A 23,245-nucleotide genomic window follows, 5' to 3' on the forward strand; every position below is an offset into this window, starting at 1 on the left:
TGTACCACATCTTCTTTATCCACTCCTCTGTTGATAGACATTTAGGTTGCTTCCATGTTTGGCTATTGTATATAGTGCTGCGATGAATATTGGGGTGCATGTGTCTTTCGGAGTCATGGTTTCCTCCAGATAGATGTCCTGGAGTGGGATTGCTGAATTATATGGTAATTCCTTTTTTGAGTTTTTTTAGGAATCTCCATAGTGTTTTCCACAGTGTTTGCATCAGTTTACATTCCTACCAACAGTGTAAGAGGGTTCCCTTTTCTCCACACGCTCTCCAGCATTTATTGTCTGTAGACTTTTTGATGATGGCCGTTCTGGCTGGTGTAGGGTGGTGTCTCATAGTAGTTTTGATTTGCATTTCTCTAATAATTAGTGATGTTGAACATCTTTTCATGTATTTTTTGGCCGTCTGTGTGTCTTCTTTGGAGAATTTTCTGTTTAGATCTTCTGCCCATTTTTTGAAGGGGTTGTTTGTTTTTTTTTGTTATTGAGCTGCAGGAGGTGTTTATATATTTTGGAGATTAATCTCTTGTCAGTTGCTTCATTTGCAAAGATTTTCTCCCATTCTATGGGTTGTCTTTTATTTCGTTTAGGGTTTCCTTTGCTGTGAAAGAACTTTTAAGTTTAATTAGGTCCCATTTATTTTTTTTTCATTGTCATTACTCTAGGAGGCTGATCTGAGGAGACATCACTGTGGTTCATGTCAGAGAGTGTTCGGCCTATGTTTTCCTCTAAGAGTTTTATAGTATCCAGTCCTATATTTAGGTCTTTAATCTATTTTGAGTTTATTTTTGTGTATGGTGTTAGAGAGTGTTCTAATTGCATTCTTTTACATGTGTCTGTCCAGTTTTCCAAGCACCACTTATTGAAGGGAGTGTCTTTTCTACATTATATATTCTTGCCTCCTTTGTAATAAATTAGTTGACCATAGGCACGTGGGTTTATTTCTGGGCTTTCTATTCTGTTGCATTAATCTATTGTTCTGTTGTGCCTGTACTGTACTGTTCTGTTTTTTTTTTCTTTTGTTTTTAGGGCCACACCTGCAGCATGTGGAAGTGCCCAGGCTAGGGGTCAAATCAGAGCTGTGGCTGCCAGACTGTGCCACAACCATATCAATACCTGATCTGAGCCATATCTGTGACCTATGCAGCAGCTCATGGCAACACTGGATCATTTGATCCATTGAGCAAGGCCAGGGATTGAACCTGCCTCCTCATGGATACTAGTCAGATTCTTAACCTGCTGGGCCACAATGAGAACTCCTTGTGGGAATTCTTTCAGCTTTTCATCATTGAGAATGATATTAGCTGTAGGTTTGTCATATATGGCCTTTATTATTTTGAGGTAGGTTGCCTCTATGCCCAATGTGTGTTGGATTTTGTCAAAAGCTTTTCCTGCATCTATTGAGAGGATCATATGGTTTTCGTTTTTCAGTTTGTTAATGTGGTGTATCACACTGATTGATTTGCAAATATTGAAAAATCCTTGCATCTCTGGGATAGATCCCACTTGACCGTGGCGTACGATCCTTTTAATGTATTGCTAGATTTGATTTGCTATTATTTTGTTGAGGATTTTTGCGTCTGTGTTCATCAGTGATATTAGCCTGTAATTTTCTTTTTTGTGTTATCTTTGTCTGGTTTTGGTATCAGGGTGATGGTGGCCTCATAGAATAAGTTTGTGGGCGTTCCTTCCTCTGCAGTTTTTTGGAATAGTTTCAGAAGAATAAGTTTTAACGCTCATCTAAATGTTTGATAGAATTTGCCTGTGAAGCCATATATGGTCCTGGACTTCGTTTGTTGGAAGTTTTCTAATCACAGTGTGAGTTTCATTAGTTGTGATTGGTCTGTTCATCTTTTCTATTTCTTCTTGGTTTAGTCTTGCAAGATTGTACTTTTCTTTCTTTTTTTTTTGCCATTTCTTGGGCCGCTCCCGCGGCATATGGAGGTTCCCAGGCGAGGGGTCTAATCGGAGCTGTAGCTGCCAGCCTACGCCAGAGCCACAGCAACGCAGGATTGAGCCGCGTCTGCGACCTACACCACAGCTCACGGCAACGCCGGAACCTTGACCCACTGAGCAAGGGCAGGGACCGAACCCGCAACCTCATGGATCCTAGTCGGATTCGTTAACCACTGCGCCACGACGGGAACTCCCAAGATTGTACTTTTCTAAGAGTTTTTTTCATTTCTTCTAGGTTGTCCATTTTATTGGCATATAGTTGCTAGTATTAGTCTCTTATGGTCCTTTCTATTTCTGTGATGTCCATTGTAAGTTCTTTTTCACTTCTAATTTTATTGATTTGAGTACTTTCTCCTTTTTTCTTGATGAGTCTGGCTAAGGCTTTATCAATTTTGTTGGTTTTTTCAAAGAATCAGCTTTTAGTTTCATTGATCTTTTCTATGGTTTTCTTCATTTCTATTTCATTTGTTCTGCTCTGATGTTTATGATTTCTTTCCTTCTGTTAACTTTGGGTTTTGCCTGTTTTTCTTTCTCTAGTTGCTTTAAGGGGTAAAGTTAGGTTGTCTATTTGAGATTTTTCTTGTTTCCTGATGTAGGGTTGTATTGCTATAAACTTCTTTTTAGAACTGCTTTTGCTGTATCCCATAGGTTTTGGATTACTGTGTCTTTGTTATCATTCGCTTCTAGGTATTTTTTAATTTCCTCTTTGCTTTCTGCAGTGATCCATTTTTTGTTTAGTAGCATGTCATTTAGTCTCCACGTGTTTATGTTTTTTGTGGGTTTTTTTTCTTGTTGTTGATTTCCAGTTTTATAGTGTTGTGGTCAGAAAAGATGTTTGATATGATTTCAATTTTCTTAAATTTACTGAGGCTTGATTTGTGGCCCAGAATGTGATCTATCCTAGAGAATGTTATGTGTGCACTTGAGAAGAATGTGCATTCTGCTGATTTTGGATGGTATATTCTATAAATATCTATTAAGTCCATCTGGTCTAATGCATCATTTAAGGCCTGTGTCTCCTTATTGATTTTCTGTCTGGATGATCTGTCCACTTACAGCAGATATTTTGTTTTTGTTTTCTTTTTAGGGACGCACCCACAGCATATGGAGGTTCCCAGGCTAGGGGTCGAATCAGAGCTACAGCTGCTGGCCGACGGCACAGCCACAGCAATGCCACATCTGAGCTGCGTCTGTGACCTACACCATAGCTCATGGCAACACTGGATCCTTAACCCACTGAGCAAGGCCAGGGATCGAACCCTCAACCTCATGGTTCCTAGTCAGGTCTGTTTCTGCTGTACCACCATGGGAACCCTTGTAAGTGGGTTGTTAAAGTCCCCCACTATTATTGCATTGGTGATTTCTCCTTTTAAGGCTGTTAACAGTTGCCTTATATTTTGAGGTGATCCTATGTTTGGGTGCATATATATTTACAATTATTATGTCTTCTTCTTGGATTGATCCTTTGACTGTTATTTAATACTCTTTTTTGTCTCTTATAATATTGTTTATTTTAAGGTCTATTTTGTCTGATATGAGTATTGCTACTCCAGCTTTCTTTCTTTTCTTTTTCTTTTTCTTTTTTTTTTGTCTTTTTGCCTTTTCTTGAGCCGCTCCCTCAGTGCATGGAAGTTCCCAGGCCAGGGGTCTAATCGGAGCTGTAGCCACTGGCCTACGCCACAGCCACAGCAACTCGGGATCTGAGCCACATCTGCGACCCACACCACAGCTCACGGCAAAGCCAGATCCTTAACCCACTGAGCAAGGCCAGGGAACGAACCTGCAACCTCATGGTTCCTAGTCGCATTCGTTAACCACTGCGCCATGATGGGAACTCCCACTCCAGCTTTCTTTTGATTTCTGTTTGCAATGAATATTTTCTTCCATCCTCTCACTTTAAGTTTGTATGTGTCCCTAGAACTGAAGTGGGTTTCTTAAAGACTGCATGTATATGGTCCTGTTTTTGTATCCATTCAGCCAGCCTGTGTCTTTTAGTTGGGGGCATTTAGTCCAGTTACACTTAAGGTAATTATTAATATATATGTTCTTGTCATTTTCTTAATTGTTTTGGATTTGATTTTGTTAGTCTTTTCCCCCCTTCTTCTCTTGTAGTTTTTTTTTTTTTTTTTTTTGCCTTTTCTAGGGCTGCTCCCGAGGCATATGGAGGTTCCCAGGCTAGGGGTCTAATCAGAGCCGTAGCCGCTGGCCTACACCAGATCCCCAGCAACGCAGGATCCCAGCCTTGTCTGCGACCCACACCACAGCTCATGGCAATGCCGGGTCCTTAACCCACTGAGCAAGGGCAGGGATCGAAGCTGCAACCTCATGGTTCCTAGTCAGATTCATTAACCACTGTGCCATGATGGGAACTCCTCTCTTGTAGTTTTATGATTGTCTTTAATGTTGAGTTTGGATTGCTTTTTCTTTTTTTTTTCTTTTAAGGGCTGCACCTGCAGCCTATGGAAGTTCCCAGGCTAGGGGTTGAATCAGAGCTGTAGCTGTTGGCCTGTGTTGCAGCTCACAGCAATGGCAGATCCTTAACCCACTGAGTGAGGCCAAGGATCAAGCCCACATTCTCATGGATACCAGTTGGGTTTGTAACCTGCTGAGCCATGACAGGAACTCCTGGATTGCTTTTTCTTAATTGTGTGTCTATTGTAAATTTTTGGTTTGCAGTTACCATGAAGTTTAGATATAGGGGTCTATATATATACTAAATTTTTTTAAGTTGTTAGTCTCTTAATTGCAAACACACTTCCAGTATCCTGTATTTGTACCCTCCTCTTATCATGATTTCTGGTTTTGGTAGCATAATTGTGAATGATTTCTTACCTTTACTATATGTACACCTTCACTGGTGAGCCTTGTCATTTATAATGTTTTTTGTTTCTAGTTGTAGCCTTTTCTTTTCTACCTAGAGAAGTTCTTTTAGTATTTGTTGTAAAGCTGGTTTAGTGGTGCTGAATTCTCTTTGCTTTTGCTTATCTATAAAACTTTTTTTTTTTCTTTCTTTTTGTCTTTTGTTGTTGTTGCTATTTCTTGGGCCGCTCCCTCGGCTTATGGAGGTTCCCAGGCTAGGGGTTGAATCGGAGCTGTAGCCACTGGCCTACGCCAGAGCCACAGCAACGAGGGATCCGAGCCGCGTCTGCGACCTACACCACAGCTCAGGGCAACACCGGATCCTTAACCCACTGAGCAAGGGCAGGGACCGAACCCGCAACCTCATGGTTCCTAGTCGGATTCGTTAACCACTGCGCCACGATGGGAACTCCTCTATAAAACTTTTGATTTCTCCTTCACATCTGAATGAGAGCCATGCTGGATATGCTGTGGGACTTCTATTTTCTATTTTTTTTTTTTTTTTTTGGCAGCACTCACAATGTGGAAGTAACCACACTACTGCAGTGACCCAAGTCAGCAGTGACAACGCCCAATCCTTAACCTGCTGGGCCACCAGGGATGTCCTATTTTCTATTTCTTTAATTATTAGCGATGTCGTACTTTTTTCCCACTGCTTGTTTATTGTTATCGTTTTCTTAAGGTTAACTCTTGTGTGTTTGACAGTCCCAGCATTGTTTATAACTGTGTGACTTTCTTGCACAATAAGGTGATCCAGGCTCTTCTTATACTTTCCTTGTAGTCAGCCATTTTTCTGAGGAGCCCTAGTTCCATATAATAGGAAATATTTTTTAAAAGCTAAGGTCTGGGGGAGTTCCCATTGTGGTGCAGTGGAAATGAATCTGACTAGTAACCAGGTTGTAGGTTTGATCCCTGGCCTCGCTCAGTGGGTTAAGAATCTGGTGTTGCTGTGAGCTGTGGGCTGTGGTGTAGGTCATAGATGTAGCTTGGATCCTGCACTGCTGTGGCTGTGGCATAGACCAGTGGCTATAACTATGATTCGACCCCTAGCCTGAGAACTTCCATATGCTGTGGGGGTACGGCCCAAAAAACCAAAAACAAACAAACAAACAAACAAAAAAACCCACCAAAAAACTAAGGTCTGGGGGCTAGTTGTTCTCTTTGCAATTGTCGTGCAATTCTCTTTGCCACTGCTTATTATATCTGCATAATACACCTTTATTGTTCTAGGCTTTCTCAGTACATACATATACATACATGTGTGTGTGTGCGTGTGTTTGCATTTGTTTTTTTCCCTTTTTAGTGTGCGTTTTGTCCCTCCCCTACCTTCAGTGTGATTATGCTATTTGTTTTCAGTACAGTTTAGTTTATTTGTTTTGTTGTGTTTTGTTTTTTGGCTGTGCCCATGCCATGTGGAAGTTCCTGGGCCACAGATGGAACTTGAGCCATAGCAGCAACCTGAGGTGCTGCAGTGACAACACTGGATCCTTAACCTGCTGTGCCGTAAGGGGACTCTGATTTTATTTATTTTATTTTATTATTTTATTTTACTTTACTTTACTTTACTTTATTTTATTTTATTTTATTTTTTGTCTTTTTGTCTTTTTAGGGCCGCACCCACGGCACATGGAGATTCCCAGGCTAGGGGCCTAATTGGAGCTGTTGCTGCTGGCCTGTGCCAGAGCCACAGCAACCCCAAATCCGAGCCTCGTCTACAACCTACACCACAGCTCACGGCAATGCCGGATCCTTAACCCACTGAGCGAGACCAGGGATTGAACCCACAACCTCATGGTTCCTAGTCGAATTCATTTCCGCTGTGCCACAATGGGAACTCCTGATTTTATTTTTTTTTTTTTTTTTTTTTTTTTTTTTTTTGTCTTTTTGCTATTTCTTTGTTGTTGTTGTTGTTGCTATTTCCCGGGCCGCTCCCACGGCACATGGAGGTTCCCAGGCTAGGGGTCAAATCGGAGCTGTAGCCATTGGCCTACACCAGAGCCACAGCAACGCAGGATCCGAGCCTCGTCTGCAACCTACACCACAGCTCACGGCAACGCCGGATCGTTAACCCACTGAGCAAGGGCAGGGACCGAACCCGCAACCTCATGGTTCCTAGTCGGATTCGTTAACCACTGCGCCATGACGGGAACTCCTGATTTTATTTTTTTAGTGTGTGAAATATTAACGTGGTTCTAAAACTAGAACTGCAAAAAGGTATTAACGGAGTTCCCATCTTGGCTCAGTGGTTAACAAATCCGACTAGGAACCATGAGGTTTCGGGTTCGATCCCTGGCCTTGCTCAGTGGGTTGAGGATCTGGCGTTGCCGTGAGCTGTGGTGTAGGTTGCAGATGTGGCTCAGATCCCGTGTTGCTGTGGCTCTGGTATAGGCCAGTGGCTACGGCTCTGATTAGACCCCTAGCCTGGGAATCTCCATCTGCCATAGAAGCGGCCCTAGAAAAGGCAAAAAGACAAACAAACAAACAAACAAAAAAAAAGGTATTAACATAGAATATCTGTGCTCCACATTTCTATCCCATTCTAATGGCTACTTTTCTCATTATTCTTTCCCCTTTGAGTGTACCCATTCCCAGTTGATAACCAGTTGATAGTTTGTAAATTGATCTTCGAGTGTGTGTGTGTGTGTGTGTGTGTGTGTGTGTGTGGTTTTTGTTTTGCCACTGCTTATTATATCTGCATAATACACCTTTAATTGGATATTTCATTCTCCTATGAATGGACATTTAAGTTATTTCCAGAAGTTTTGAATCACCAATGAGTAACCTTATGTATATGTATTTTTGTGTTATTGAAGGCATATGTTTCTTTTATTTTGACTTACAATATCTAAAAAATTCAGATTCATGTAGGTGAGTATTTGTTAATTATAACAGTTTTAAAATAGCTTGCTTGCAGTCTCAAGCTGTTCTTCAGTTAAACTGAGATGGAAGCTTTAAAAAAGAGAAGGAATTTTTGCTTCAAAATGGAACCAAGAACACTATCTAATAGTGTGTGCTACTTATAGATTTAGAAGAAACCAAATGGGAGTTCCCATCGTGGCTCAGTGGTTAATGAATCTGACTAGGAACCAGGAGATTGCAGGTTTGATCCCTGGTCTTCTTCAGTGGGTTAAGGATCCAGTGTTGCCATGAGTTGTGGTGCAGGTTGCAGACGCGGCTCAGATCTGGGGTTGCTGTGGCTCTGGCGTAGGCCGGTGGCTACAGCTCTGATTAGACCCCTAGCCTGGGAACCTCCATATGCCGTAGAAGCGGCCCTAGGAAAGGCAAAAAATAAAAAAATTAATATTTTTGAGATATATTCATAATACATGCAGGTCTAGTTTATTTCTTTGAATTGTCCTATGTTTCTGTTACATGAGTATATACTATATAATATATCATTCCCTTTCTGATAGACCTTCAGATTTCTGTCAACTAGGATGTTGACTACTCTAAGTAATAGAAAACCTGACTCAAGAGTTGTCAAGGGTGGCAACTGATTGGATCTGGCCCAGGTTGCAGGCTGTGGAAGAATTCACTCAAGTCAGAGTAGAAAACAGAGAAAGATGGATTTATTGCACACATTGCAAGGAAGTAGAGGGCTGGCAGCAAAGGAAGCTGTCCACTCCCCATTATCTGCCCAAGTTCGCTGTTTCCCATGTTTGCAGAGGGCCAGCTCTGTATAGGTTCCTGTTATATAAGCTGGGGATTGTTGGATTGATGCAGATGAGGCAGTTCTTATTGGTTGAAATTTGAGATGGCTCCTTGTGTAAAATGGCTTCCACAAGAGTGATGTAAATTTTTGTTTGTTTGCTTGTTTTTTGTCTTTTCAGGGCTGCACCCACAGCATATGGAGGTTCCCAGGCTAGGGGTCTAATGGAAGCTATAGCTACTGGCCTATGCCACAGCCACAGCATTGCCAGATCCGAGCCACGTCTGCAACCTAGACCACAGCTCATGGCAACGCCGGATCCTCAACTCACTGAGCGAGGCCAGGGATCGAACCCACAACATCATGTTTCCTAGTCGGATTTGTTTCCTCTGAGCCACAACAGGAACTCCCCAAGTGATGTAAATATTAATGAAATTTATTATCTCACATCTCAGAGCCCAGAAGTGAGATGGTCTCCAAGTATCTATGATCAGGGGCCTCACCCAGCTATTTTATGTTTTTTCCTCTTCTAGGCTGTGTATTAGTTATATGTTGTTATGTTACAAATTACTTCAAAACTTAGTGTCTTAAAATATAAATATGGTTTTTGTGGGTCAGGAAATTAAGTGTGGCTTACCCTGGAGGTGCCTTTGACTTAAGGCCTCTTATGAGGTTGTGGTCAAACTCTGTCTTTAAGGGGTGTAGGGGTGGGTCTCTCCATGTGATTGCCACATGAGCTGGCATTTGGATTCCCCCAAAGTGAGCAAATTCAGAGGGTGAGAATGTCTAGGAAGAAAGCCAGTCTATTTATAATCTGGTCTTGGAAATGACATCCCAGCACTTCTGCCATAGTATATTTTTTAGAAAGTTAGCCCACCCTAAAGGGCAAGGAAGAGATTACCCGAGAATGTGATTGCCAGGAGGCAGGATGATTGGAGGGCATCTTAGAGGCTGCCTACTATAGGCTCGGTCCTCTCAGAGTTGTAAGATGGCTGCTAACAACAATTGCATTACTGTGTGTGTATATGTATACGTGTGTATATATTATACGTATATATATATGTATTATTTTTTATTGAGGAAAAATTCATTGTAGCCAGTTTAAAGGGTACAATAGGTGGCTTTTAGAACATTCACAATGTTGTACAACCATCACCACTACCTAATCCATCTTACATCTGTATCACCCCAAAGAGAAGCCTGGTACCCAGTAAGCAGTCACTCTCCACACTCCCCTCCCTAGCCCCTGGCAACCACTGATCTACGTTCTGTATCTAAGGATCTGCCTATTGTAGATATTTCATATAAGTGGAATGTTACAACATTGTGGCTTTTCATCAACATTCTTTTCTGAAGTAAGATACTTCTTTTTTTTTATTTTTTTATTTTTTTTATTTAAAAATTTTTTTTTTATTTTCCCACTGTACAGCAAGGGGGTCAGGTTATCCTTACATGTAGATACTTCTGAAGTAAGATACTTCAAGAGGACATCTGTGGTTTTCCCACTTCCTGATTCAATCAACATGTTTTGGGTATTTATTTTTGGCTAGGTTCTTTACTATTTGCTAGAGTTATATGGAGCACATCCTCAGAAAGATCACAAGTCTTACAGAATATATGAGTACATATAGTAGATAATTATAGTATACAATGAGTGATTGAATGTCTCAGCAGCTGAGGAAGCAAGCAGGAGAAATGACCTGGGGTTAGAGGAGGCAGAAGAATTGGTTGAGATGGATTGTGGAGAATCATTTGGAGGTGGGCGACTTGAGGGGAAAGTAAAAGGGCATTCCAGAATTAAATGTTACCAAAAAAGTACTAAGAATAGTGTACCTATAGTTCCACCACCCAACTGTTAACATTTTGTTTAGGTTTCTTCTTTTGTTTTAAAGAAATGACACATCTGTGGTTAAGTCCTATTTATTCCTCCTTCCCATCCATCCTGGTTTCCACCCCTGCCCACCCTCATGTTCTCAGATTATCATGATGTGTATCCATATATTCATCTGGTTCATTTTCTATAGTTTACATGTATAAATTTTCCGTAATCAGTAATACGGTCATTCTATGTATTTTTAAATATACGTAAATCATTTTACATGTATATTTGTCAGCATGTTGCTATTTCAAGAACTCTTTTGAGCTGTCAAATGTTGATACCATGAACTCATTTATTAGTTTTTTTGTTGTACTGTTGTATTGTACGAACATATGTTTTATTCGTTAATGTCTTACTGTAGATTTCCTTTGCTTACATTTTTTGCAAGGAAGTGAGCCTGAACATGAATATGTCTTCCTTGGCCCACCTGTAGACACAAAATTGCCAGGTCATAAAATGCATATTTTAAATTTCACCTAAAGTGACTGTTCTAATTTTGTGCTTCCACCTGGCATCTCTAAGAGTTTCCGTATCCCAGATTCTCCCCTTCTCCTGAAATAGTCAGACGTTAACACATCATTCGGAGGTAATTTTTTAGTGGTCATATGAACAAATAGTTTCAGTATAACTTTAGATACGTGCAAAGACAGGGCCAGAGCAGGCTTGATGTGGCAGAGACTTTGAAGGGCTCACTGTAGGGTTTTGGGAACCCTGTTGATACTCTTTGGTTTCCCTCAAAGGGCTAGCAAATGATAAAGCAAACGAACAAACTAAGAAAGCACCAGGGGGTGCCTAGTCTGCCCTCGGAGACGGGGTCGGCGCCGGGCTGATGACTCCCCCCCGCCTCGCACAGTTGGTGTCTCCTGGAGGCGCGTCCCCCCGCAGTGCGGGTTGGTTCCGTCCCCAGACGCCCGCGCATGCGCCCTCCCCGAGCGCGCGTCTCCTCTCGCCGTTCCTCTGCTTCGCGAGCGCAGGCTTCCCCGCCCCCAGCTCCTGACGTGTTTCGGACGCTCGGGAACCGCTGTACCCGGGAGGAGGAGCTTCGCGAAGCGTCGCGGGCCGGTGGGTGAGTATCTGCGGCCTCCTCACACCTCTTACTGGCCTTCTTCCCGCCCCCTTCTTCTCCTCCTCAGGGGGGCCGCCGCTCGCTCTTCACCGGAGGGGCGCTTCTGACTGTGGGGCAGGGCTCTCTCGACGCTGACGTGGGTCTCTCCGGACGCTGAGGTGGGCGCCTCCCGACCCAACGGCTCTTTGGAGTCTTAAGGAGGGCCCCTCAGGTTACTGGTCCGCGCCTCCCGTCGCCAGGGAGGCCTGTCGGGACGCCGGGTGGGCCTCTCGGGAAGTCGGAAGGGCTTCCGTCCTCGGGTGCAGGACCCGCGCTCCTCACTCAGAGGGTGCGGCCTTCATCCTCCGCTGGGTCCCTTCGGGCCATTCTGGCTCGTCGGCCCCTCGAAGGTATCTTCCGCCTGAATACCCGGTTTCTCCTCACGCTCGCTCCCTCCTCCAGGCTACTGATTTGTTGGTGAGTGGTCTAGTTTTTTGGCCAGAAATAAAGATTTTCCTTGGAAATTCTTATCTTTTCCCCCTTTCTCCTCCAACCCAACTAGTATGTTTCCGCGTTTTAAGGTAATAGTGTTTCAGGTCTTTACATATACTCATTTATTGAATCTTCACTGATAGCCTTATGAGATGGGTACTTTTCCTAATTTTACAGATTAGATCATTGAGGATTAGAGATGGGTTGAGCTGGTTTTGAATCCAGCCAGCCTGACTGCAATATTCTTGTATTTAGTTACTGTGTCATACTGAGTATAAATAACAGCCAGGAGGAGTTCCCAGGTGGCTTAGCGGTTAAGGATTCGGCGATGACACTGCTGTTACTCGGGTTCAATCCCTAGCCCAGAAACTTCTTCAACTTCGGGTCATGACCCAAAACAAAAAAAATCACCCAGAGAGTTTCCGTTGTGGCTCAGCCGGTTAAGAACCCAACTCGACTAGTATCTATGAGGATGTAGGTTGGATCCCTGGCTTCGTTTGGTGGGTTAAAGTTTTGGGCGGAGTAGGTCACGGATGCCTTTGGGATCTGATGTTGCTGTGGCGTACGTAGGTCCGTCCCTGCAGTTCTGATTGGATTCCTAGCGTGGGATCCTCCATATGCTGTGGATGCGGTGCTTAAACAACAAAAAAAACAACACAGGAAAAAGTGAAAGTTTTTGCCACGGTCTTTATTTTTACTTGATAGAGGCAGTGCCTTTTATTTGAATCAAAAAATGTCTTTTTGGAATCAGACATTTGGAACTTTTAATTTCCAACATAGTCTTCTGAACTTAAGAAATTATGGTTTGATTATGAATGTTTCCTAACGTGTAAAATCGTGGTAGAAACAGTGTAAAATAATGATGCCTACCACGTAGAGTTATTGGGAGGAATAACCTCTATAATGTGTAAGGTACTTAAAATAGTGTCCAAGGACTTAGTAAACAAGTATGCTTTGTTACTCAGAGTGTGTTTGCATTCTGTTTTTACACACTTGTCCTAATCTGAGGCCGACTATAAACTGGGAAATAGAGGGTGTGTGTGTGTGTGTGTGTGTGTGTGTAGGGGTATGGGTGTGTGTTTACCTTTAAAATTTTTATTTTGGAGTTCCCGTCGTGGCGCAGTGGTTAACGAATCCGACTAGGAACCATGAGGTTGCGGGTTCGGTCCCTGCCCTTGCTCAGTGGGTTAACGATCCGGCGTTGCCGTGAGCTGTGGTGTAGGTTGCAGACGCGGCTCGGATCCCACGTTGCTGTGGCTCTGGCGTAGGCCGGTGGCTGCAGCTCCGATTGGACCCCTAGTCTGGGAACCTCCATATGCCGCAGGAGCGGCCCAAAGAAATAGCAAAAAGACAAAAAAAAAAAAAAAAAAAATTTTTTATTTTTATTTTTTTATTTATTTTTAATTACTTGTATTTTAATTTTTAAAAATTTTTATTTATGATTATTTACTTGTTTTTGGCCCCACTTGCGGCTTGGGTAAATTCCTGGGCCACAGATCAAACCCTCCCCACAGCAATTCCTGAACCACAGCAGTGGTTACTACTGCTGGATCCTTAACCTGGTCAGCCATCAGGGAACTCTACATTTACCTTATTTTATCTTACTTACTTACTTACTTTATTTATTTATTGTCTTTTTAGGGCCGCCCTTGCAGCATTTGGAGGTTCTCAGGCTAGCGGTCCAATCAGAGCTGTAGCTGCCAGCCTGTATACCACAGCCACAGCAATGCAGGATCTGAGCCACATCTACGACCTGCACCACAGCTCACAGCAACGCTGGATGCTTAACCCACTAAGCAAGGTCAGGGATTGAACCCGAATCCTCATGGATACTAGTCGGGTTCATTAACTGCTGAGCCAGGGAACTCCTGACCTTTTTTTAAATTGGAGAAACAGTCAAGCTTATATGATCACTTGATAAACAGCTTGGTACTAAATAGTTGCCTATCTAGAGATAAGAGTCAGTCATTCATAGAGGACTGTTATTAAGGTCCCTTTGCCCCCAAGCTTTCCACGCAGTGGTTTTGTGTGTGTGTGTGTGTGTGTGTGTGTGTTTAGGGCTGTTCCTGCAGCATATGAACTTTCCAGGCTAGGGGTCAAATCAGAGCTGTAGCTGCCAGCCTACACCATAGCCACAGCAGGATCAGAGCCGCATCTGCGACCTATACCACCGCTCACAGCAACACCAAATCCTTAACCCACTGAGCGAGGCCAGAGATTGAACCCACATTCTCATGGTTGTTAGTTGGGTTCCCCACAACGGGAACTCCTTTTTTCCTTTTTTGGAGTAATCGAATAATTAAACAATTTGAGAAGTTTGTAATAACACAGTTAAGATTGTTCTTTTAATTTTTATTTATTTATTTTGGCTACACCTGTGGCGTATGGAAGTTCCTGGGCTAGGGGTTGATTCAAAGCTGCAGCTGTAGGCCTATGCCACAGCCACAGCAACACTGGATCCAAGCTATATCTGCAACTTATGCCACAGCTTCTTGCAAATTGGATCCTTAACCCAGTGAGTGAGGCTAGGAATCCATACCACATCCTCACAGACCCTTTTTTGAGTTCTTAATCTGCTGAGCCACAACAGGAACTTGTTTTTATTATTATTTTTTTTTGGATGCACCTGCAGCATGTGGAAGTTTTGGGCTGGAGTTCGAACCTGAGCCATGGCAATGACAGTGCTAAATCAACTGCTAGACCACCAGAGAACTCCCAAGGTTTTTTTTGTAAATCAGTGACCATTTAAATCAGTGATTCTCTGCTTTGGTTATAAAGTAAAATCATCTGTGGATTTTTTTTTTTTTAATTTAGGTATAATTCATATAACATAAAATTCACTGTTTTCACCATTTTATTTTATTTTTATTTTTTTTTGTCTTTTTGCCATTTCTTGGGCCGCTCCCGACGCATATGGAGGGTCCCAGGCTAGGGGTCAAATTGGAGCTGTAGCCACTGGCCTACACCAGAGCCACAGCAACGTGGGATCCGAGCTGCATCTGTGTTTTCACCATTTTAAAGTGTACAATTTAGTGGCTTTTCCATCATTCTTCCTTTTTTTTTTTTTTTTTTTTGTCTCTAGGGCCACACCCACGGCATATGTAGGTTCCCAGGCTAGGGGTTGAATTAGAGCTACAGCTGCCGGCCTACACCACAGCCATGGCAACTCGGGATCTGAACCGCATCTGCAACCTACACTGCAGCTCACGGCAATGCTGCGTTCTTAACCCACTGAGCAAGGCCAGGGATCAAACCTGCATCCTCATGGATATTCATCGGGTTCGTTAACCACTGAGCCACGACGGGAACTCCTTCATACATTCTACTTACTCAACTTTCACCACTTTTTAATTCCAAACATTTTCAGCACCTCTCAAGAAAATCCCATATCCATTAAGCAGTCACTCCTCATTTCTCGTTCCTCCAGCTTCTAACAGTCTTAATATGCTTTCTACCTTTGTAGATTTGTCTATTCAGGATTTTTCATATAGAAAGAAACATGTAATATGCAGCCTTTTTTGTCTGGCTGCTTTTCACTCAACATAATATTTTCAAGATTCATCCTGGAGTTCCCGTCGTGGCTCAGTGGTTAACGAATCTAACTAGGACCCATGAGGTTGTGGGTTCGATCCCTGGCCTTGCTCAGTGGGTTAAGGATCCGGCGTTGCCATGAGCTGTGGTGTAGGTTGCAGACGCGGCTCAGATCCGATGTTGCTGTGGCTCTGGCATAGGCTTGGCAAGTACAGCTCCGATTAGATCCCTAGCCTGGGAACCTCCATATGCTGCGGAAAGCGGCCCTAGAAAAGGCAAAAAGACAAAAAAAAAAAAAAAAAAAAAATTTTCAAGGTTCATCCATATTGTAGCATGTATCAGTATTTTTTTTTTTTAAAGCTAACTAATATTGCATTGTATGGATGTTACCACATTTTGTGTATCCATTATTTGGGTTATTTTCATTTTTTGCTATTATAATAATTGCAGTTAGGAGTATTTAAGTTCAACTTTTTGTTTGAATACTTGTTTTTAACTTTCTTGGGTGTTTACCTGGGAGTAGACCTGATAGATGCATTTTATTTTTAAGTTAAATTTATTTAAATTTTTTTTTTTTTTTTTTTGTCTTTTGAGGGCCACACCTGGGGCATATGGAGGTTTCCAGGCTAGGGGTCCAATTGGAGTTGGACCAGAGCCACAGCAATGCCAGATCCGATCTGTGTCTGTGACCTACACCACAGCTCACGGCAATGCCGGATCCTTAACCCACTGAGCAAGGCCAGGGACCGAACCCATGGTTCCTAGTCGGATTCGTTTCTGCTGCACCGTGACGGACACTCCTGAAAGTTTTTTATCTTAGCTGTGCTTGTGGCATTTGGAGGTTCCAGGGTCAGTGATTGAACCTGAACTACAGCAGTGACAACACCAAGTCCTTAACCAGTAGTCCGCAAGAGAGCTCCTAGATATATTAATTTTTTGAGGAGTTGCCAAGCTATTTGCCACAGCAGCCGCAGAATTTTATATTCTCACCAGCAATGGATAAAAAGTTTAATTTCTCTGCATCCTTGCCAACATTTGGTATTCTTTTTTTTTTTTTTAAACAATTTTGGAGTTCTCTGGCACAGTGAGTTAAGGATCCGGTGTTGTCACTGCAGTGGCTATGGCACATGTTTGATTTCCGGCCCTGGAACTTCCACGTGCCAAGGGCATGGCCAAAAAAAAAAAAGAAAAAAATATCAAAACAACTTTATTGAAATATAGTTTACTTACCATATAATCAGCCACTTAAACTATACAGTTGAAATTAAAAAATAGAACTGCCATATAATCCAGCAATTTCACTTTTGAGTATTTATTCAAAGAAAACAAAAACACTAATTTGAAAAGATATGTGTACACCAGTGTTTTGTTTTGTTTTTTTGTTTTTTTGGTCTTTTTAGGGCCATACCCATGGCATATGGAGATTCCCAGGCTAGGGATTGAATCAGAGCTGTAGCCATTGGCCTGTGCCACAGTCATAGCAATGCCAGATCTGAGCTGCACATTCAGCCTACACCACAGCTTAATGCCGGATCCTTAACCCACTGAGCGAGGCCAGGGATCAAACCTGCATCATCACGGATGCCAGTCAGATTTGTTTCTGCTGAGCCATGATGGGAACTCCAGGACACCAGTGTTAAATGTAGCATTCTTTAATCAAGATATGGTGGTAACACGAATGTCCATTGATAGGTTACTGGATAAAGAAGTAGTGTTGCAAAAAGACACACACACACAAAAAAAAGGGGAGTTCCTGTCGTGGTGCAGTGGTTAACGAATCCGACTAGGAACCATGAGGTTGCGGGTTCGGTCCCTGCCCTTGCTCAGTGGGTTAATGGTCCGGCATTGCCGTGAGCTGTGGTGTAGGTTGCAGATGCGGCTCGGATCCCGAGTTGCTGTGGCTCTGGCGTGGGCCGGTGGCTACAGCTCCAATTGGACCCCTAGCCTGGGAACCTCCATATGCCTCGGGAGCGGCCCAAAGAAATAGCAAAAAGACCAAAAAAAAAAAAAAAAAAAAGTAGTGTACACACACACAATGGAATATTGCTCAGCTATAAAAAATTGAAATCTTGCCTTTTGCAGCAACATGGGTAGATCTAGAGAGTATTATGCCAAGTGAAATAAGTCAGAAAAAGACAAGTGTAAATGTGTGATCTCACTTATATGTGGAATCTAAAAAACAAAACAAACTTCTAGGTACAGAGAATAAACTGGTGGTTACCAAAGGGGATGGGGGATTAGAAGTGGGGCAAAATAGAGGAAAGGGATTGAGGTACAAATCTCTAGTTAAAATAAATAAGCCATGAGAATGTAAGAGATAGCATGGGACTATAGTTAATCTTATTTTAATAGTTTTGTGTGGAGACATGAGTTACTAGACTTTTGGTGATCATTTCATAATGTATGCAAGTGTCAAATCACTATTAGTATGCCTGAAAATAACAATATGGTACATCAATTACATTTCCAATTAAGAAATAAGGTATGTGATTGAAAAGTATACAATTTTAAAACATTTCATTACCTCAAAAAGAAATTTCCCTGCCCCTTAGTGCAACCCTTTCGACCCCCCAGTCCTTAACAACTACTAATCTACTTTTTATCTTTATAGATTTGCAATTCTGGACATTTCCTATAAATGAAATGCAATATGTGGGATTTTGTAACTGTCTCCTTTGACTAAATATATTTTCAAGGTTTATTAATGTTGTAGCATGTATCAATACTTTATTCCTTTTTTCCTCCCACCTTGACTGCTGCACTGTTTTACCTTCCCATCAACAATATATTAGGGGGGAGGAGTTCCCGTCTTGGCGCAGTGGTTAACGAATCCGACTAGGAATCATGAGGTTGCAGGTTTGATCCCTGCCCTTGCTTAGTGGGTTAATGATCCGGCTTTGCCGTGAGCTGTGGTGTAGGTCGCAGACGCGGCTCGGATCCCACATTGCTGTGGCTCTGGCGTAGGCTGGCAGCTACAGCTCCGATTAGACCCCTAGCCTGGGAACCTCCATATGCCGAGGGAGCGGCCCAAGAAATGGCAAAAAGACAACAACAACAAAAAAACCCAAAAAAACCCAATATATTAGGGGGGACTTCCCTTCGTGGCTCAGAGGAAACAAATCTGACTAGTGTCCATGATGACACAGGTTTGATCCTTGGCCTTACTCAGTGGGTTAAGGCTCTGGCATTGCTGTGATTTGTGGTGTAGGTCACAGACGTGTCTTGGATCCTGTGTTGCTGTGGCTGTGGCATAGGCCGGCTGCTATAGCTCTGATTTGACCCCTAGCCTGGGAACTTCCATATGCCACAGGTGTGACCCTAAAAAGACAAAAAAAAAAAACCCCAACTAAATATATTAAGGTTCCATTTTCTCTATATCCTTGTCAGCACTTGCTATTTTCCATTTTTTTATAGTCATTATTAATCTTCACCTTCGCTTGATGACTAATGCTGTTGAAAATCTTTTCATGTGCTTATTGGCCATTTGTATATCTTCATTGGAGAAATGTGTGTTCATGTTTTTGCTCTTTTATTTTCCTTTTTCTTTTTTACTTTTTCTGGCTGCACCTGCAGCATATGGAAGTTCCTGGGCCAGGGATCAAATCTGAGCTGGAGCTGTGACCTGTGCCACAGCTGCAGCAATGGTGGATCCTTAACCTACCGTGCTGGGCCAGGGATTCAACTGGCACCTCCACAGAGACAAGCTGGATTGTTAACCCACTGCACCACAGTAAAACTCCTCTTGCTCATTTTTTCTTTTTTCTTTTTTTTTTTTTTGTCTTTTTGTCTTTCTAAGACTGTACCCTAGGCATGTGGAGGTTCCCAGGCTAGGGGTCCAATTGGAGCTGTAGCCGATGGCCATGCCACAGCCACAGCAACACAGGATCTGAGCCACATCTGCGACCTACTCCACAACTCACAGCATTGCTGTGATCTGTAACCCATTGAGCGAGGCCAGGGATTGAACCCATTCCCCATGGATGCTGGTCGGTTTCGTTAACTGCTGAGCCATGATAGGAACTCCTCATTTTGTTTTTTAAATTTTAATTAAAATTTTTTTTATTAAAGTATAATTAATTTACAGCGTGTCAATTTCTGCTGTATGGCAAAGTGACCGACCCAGTCACATACATATATGTATGTATGCATACATATATATATACATACATCATACACATTCTTTTTCATATTATCCATCATGTTTTATCATAAGAGATTGGATATAGTTCCTTGTGCTATACAATAGAACCTCATTGTTTATCCATTCTAAATGTAATAGTTTGCATCTACTAATCTCAAACTCTTTGCTCATTTTATAATTGGTTTATATGCCTTTTTACTCGAGTTACAAGTGTTCTTTATATACTCTATATACAATTCCTCTATTACAAAGACGCTTTGCAAATATTTTTCCCATTTTTTTTTTTTTTTTTTTTTTTTTTGTCCTTGTAGGGCCACGCGTGTGGCATATAGAAGATCCTGGGCTAGGGGTCAAATTGAAGCAACACCTGATCCAAGTCACATCTGTGACCTATGCCGAAGCTTGTGGCAACGCTGGGTCCTTAACCGACTGAGCAAAGCCAGGGATCAAACTTGCATCCTCACAGACACTATGTTGGGTTCTTAACCTGCTGAGCCACAATGGGAACTCCCTTTTCCATTCCTTTTTATTCTTTTTAAAAAACTTTTCTTAATATTATGATTTGGCACACAGAGATTTTTAATAAGATAAAGCCCAATTTATTTTTTTCTTCTGTTGCTTATGCTTTTGATGTCATATTTGACAGCTGTTTACCTATCCAGGATCACAAAGATTTATGCATATGTTTTGCTTAACAATTTTATAGGTTTTGCTCTTTCGTTTCTGTGACTTGTTTCATGCAGTCCTTTATTATGTGAGGCAGAGGTCCAATTTCATTCTTTTGTGTATGGATATCTAGTTTTCTAGTAACATTTGTTGAAAAGACTGTACTTTGCCCTTTGAATTATCTTGATACTTGTATCAAAAGCAGTTGACAGTAAATGTGTGGGTTTTTCTGGACTCTCATTTCTTCTATTCCATTGATCTTTTTTTTTTTTTTTTTTTTTTTTTTTTGTCTTTTGTCTTTTTAGGGCTGCACCCAAACTATGGGTCTACTATGGGTCTAATCGGAGCTACAGCTGCCAGCCTAGGCCACAGCCACAGCAATGTGGGATTTGAGCCATGTCTGCGACCTACACCACAGCTCACAGCAATGCCGGATCCTTAACCCACTCAATGAGACCGGGGATTGAACCCAAGTCCTCATGGATGCTAGTCAGGCTCGGTAACCACTGAGCAACGATGGGAACTCCGAGGCATTAGATTCAAAAAAATTTTTTAGATAAATAATATGTAGTTAAGAGAACCTGCTAGGAGTTCCTGTGTGGCTCAGTGGAAACGAACCCGACTAGTATTCATGAGGATGCAGGTCTGATCCCTGGCCTGGCTCAGTGAGTTAAAGGATCTGGCCTTGTCATGAGCTGTGGTGTAGGTTGCAGACACAGCTTGGATCCCATGTTGCTGTGGCTGTGGCCTAGGCCTGCAGCTGTAGCTCCGTTTTGACCCCTAGTCTGGGAATTTCCATATACCTACCATACCTGCAGCCCTAAAAAAAAAAAAAAAAAAAAGAATTAACCATTTAAATTAATGTTTAGGGAACCAGGATAAATTTAATTATGTTATTCCTATTGAAATTCCCCTAAAGAGATGAGATTTATATATGTATGTATTTTTCCTTATAGAAAAAAATATAAATTTAAATGAGTAGTAGAAAAGTCCAGAGATCCAGTTTTACTTCTGTTAGGTGGATATCTTTCTTTTTTACAGACAACATCTGGGAAACTTTAAGTAAATCATTTAATCATGTATTTCAGACAAAAAAGATGCCACGGAGAAAGAAAAAAGGTAAAGAAGCCTCTGGAGCTCAGAACCTAGAGAAAAAAGATGCAGAAACTGCCAGTTCTGTCAGTGTGAAGAAGAAGCGTCGAATTGAAGATGGATTCATTGTGATATCTGATAGTGATGGAGAGGTTAGTTTTCAGAAGAGTGGAGCTCTGGGTCTCACACCAGGCCTCCTTATTTATGACTAGTTTGTTTTGTAAGACTATACGTTATTGACACTTTGCCAGACCACGCAATTTTTACTTAACTTCATTTTTTGTTTTTTTCCTTTTTAGGGCCATACCCACAGCATATGGAGGTTCCTAGGCTAAGAGTTGAATCGGAGCTACAGCTCCTGGCCTACGTCACAGCCACAGCCACAGCCATGCAGGATCCAAGCTGCATCTGAGACCTACATCACAGTTCATAGCAACGCCAGATCTTTAACCTTAGTCGGATTCATTCCGCTGCACCACAATGGGAACTCATTTACTTAGCTTCATTTTGATTTGTAAATGAAATTAAGAATTACTTAAAAGAAAGTAAGTCATACTGTTTGGTCTAGGATGAATCATAACTCCTGAGTTTTGTAATATATTAATCCAAGGTGATACTTTAAAACTATTTGAATAAATCAAATGTAAATCTTAATTTTCATATGTATGGAATGTGAGAGAAAGCAAATGGAAATGCTTTTTAAATCTCTAGATACACTCTACCCAGTGTGGTAGCACTAGCCACCTGTAGCTCTTTAAATTTAAATTAATTGAAACTAAATAAAAGGAAAAAAATCTGTTCCTCTCTTAGACTAGTCATACCTAGTGTTTGTTGTGTTAGACAGCCCAAGTATAGAGCATTTCCTTCATTATAGAAAGTTTTGTTGGGCAATGCTGTATCCATCTTAATATCTTTCCTTTGTTCCCTGTTTCCATTTATTTACTGGAGATTTCTATCTGTCTATAGGTCACATCCAGTAAGGTAGTGGATTATTTTTTCCTCCAAGTTTATCTCTTCACTTTTTTTTTTTTTTTTAAGGGCTGCATATGGAGGTTCCCAGGCTAGGGGTCACATCAGAGCTACAGCTGCTGGCCTACGCCACAGCCACAGCAGCACAGGACCTAAGCCGCATCTGTGACCTACACCACAGCTCACGACGATGCCGCATCCTTTTTATTTATTTATTTATTTTTCCACTGTACAGCATGGGGGCCAAGTTACATATACATGTATACATACTTTTTCCTCCCATTGTTGTGTTTCGATGTAAGTATTTAGACATAGTTCTCAATGTTACACAGCAGGATTTCATTGTAAATCCATTCCAAGAGCAATAGTTTGCATCCGTTAACCCCAAGCTCCCAGTCCCTCCAACTCCCTCCCTCTCCCCCAAGGCAGCCACAAGTCTGTTCTCCAAGTCTATGATTTTCTTTTCTGTGGAAACGTTCATTTGTGCTATATATTAGATTCCAGTTATAAGTGATATCATATGGTATTTGTTTTTCTCTTTCTTGTTTCACTCAGTATGAGAGTCTCTAGTTCCATCCATTTTGCTGCAAATGGCATTATGTCATTCTTTTTTATGGCTGAGTAGTATTCCATTGTGTATATATACCACATCTTCCTAATCCAGTCGTCTGTCGATGGACATTTGGGTGGTTTCCATGTCTTGGCTCATTTGAATAGTGCTACAATGAACATGTGGGTGCATGTGTCTTTTTCCAGGAAAGTTTTGTGTGGATATATGCCCAAGAGTGGGACTGCTGGGTCATATGGTAGTTCTATGTATAGTTTTCTAAGGTACCTCCATAGTGTTCTCTATAGTGGTTGTACCAGCTTGCTTACATTCCCATCAACAGTGCAGGAGGGTTCCCTTTTCTTCACACCCCCTCCAGCACTTGTTATTTGTGGACTTATTAATGATGGCCA

At 41.8% G+C, this 23,245-nt stretch overlaps 1 protein-coding gene across 24 annotated transcripts in view; it reads left to right on the top strand.

Moving 5' to 3' along the window:
* UIMC1 (ubiquitin interaction motif containing 1) overlaps positions 1 to 23,245 on the top strand; it is a 140,094-nt gene that overhangs the window by 12,333 nt on the left and 104,516 nt on the right. For 8 of the 24 annotated variants that reach the window (XR_014834677.1, XM_021076340.2, XM_021076372.2 and 5 more), the window contains exons 1-2: positions 11,386 to 11,415; positions 21,313 to 21,468. Coding sequence is in view for 11 of the 24 variants with exons in the window: in XM_021076340.2 (XP_020931999.1) it covers positions 21,322 to 21,468 (147 nt within the window). In the remaining 13 variants the exon portion in view is untranslated. 24 annotated transcript variants of the gene reach the window in all.

The sequence above is a fragment of the Sus scrofa genome, chromosome 2, assembly GCF_054392235.1.
Source record: "Sus scrofa isolate SSC_HxYL_T2T_F1_AM1 chromosome 2, Sscrofa_HxYL_maternal_Yorkshire_Landrace_v2.0, whole genome shotgun sequence".
In the NCBI taxonomy this organism is placed as follows: Eukaryota; Metazoa; Chordata; class Mammalia; order Artiodactyla; family Suidae; genus Sus; species Sus scrofa.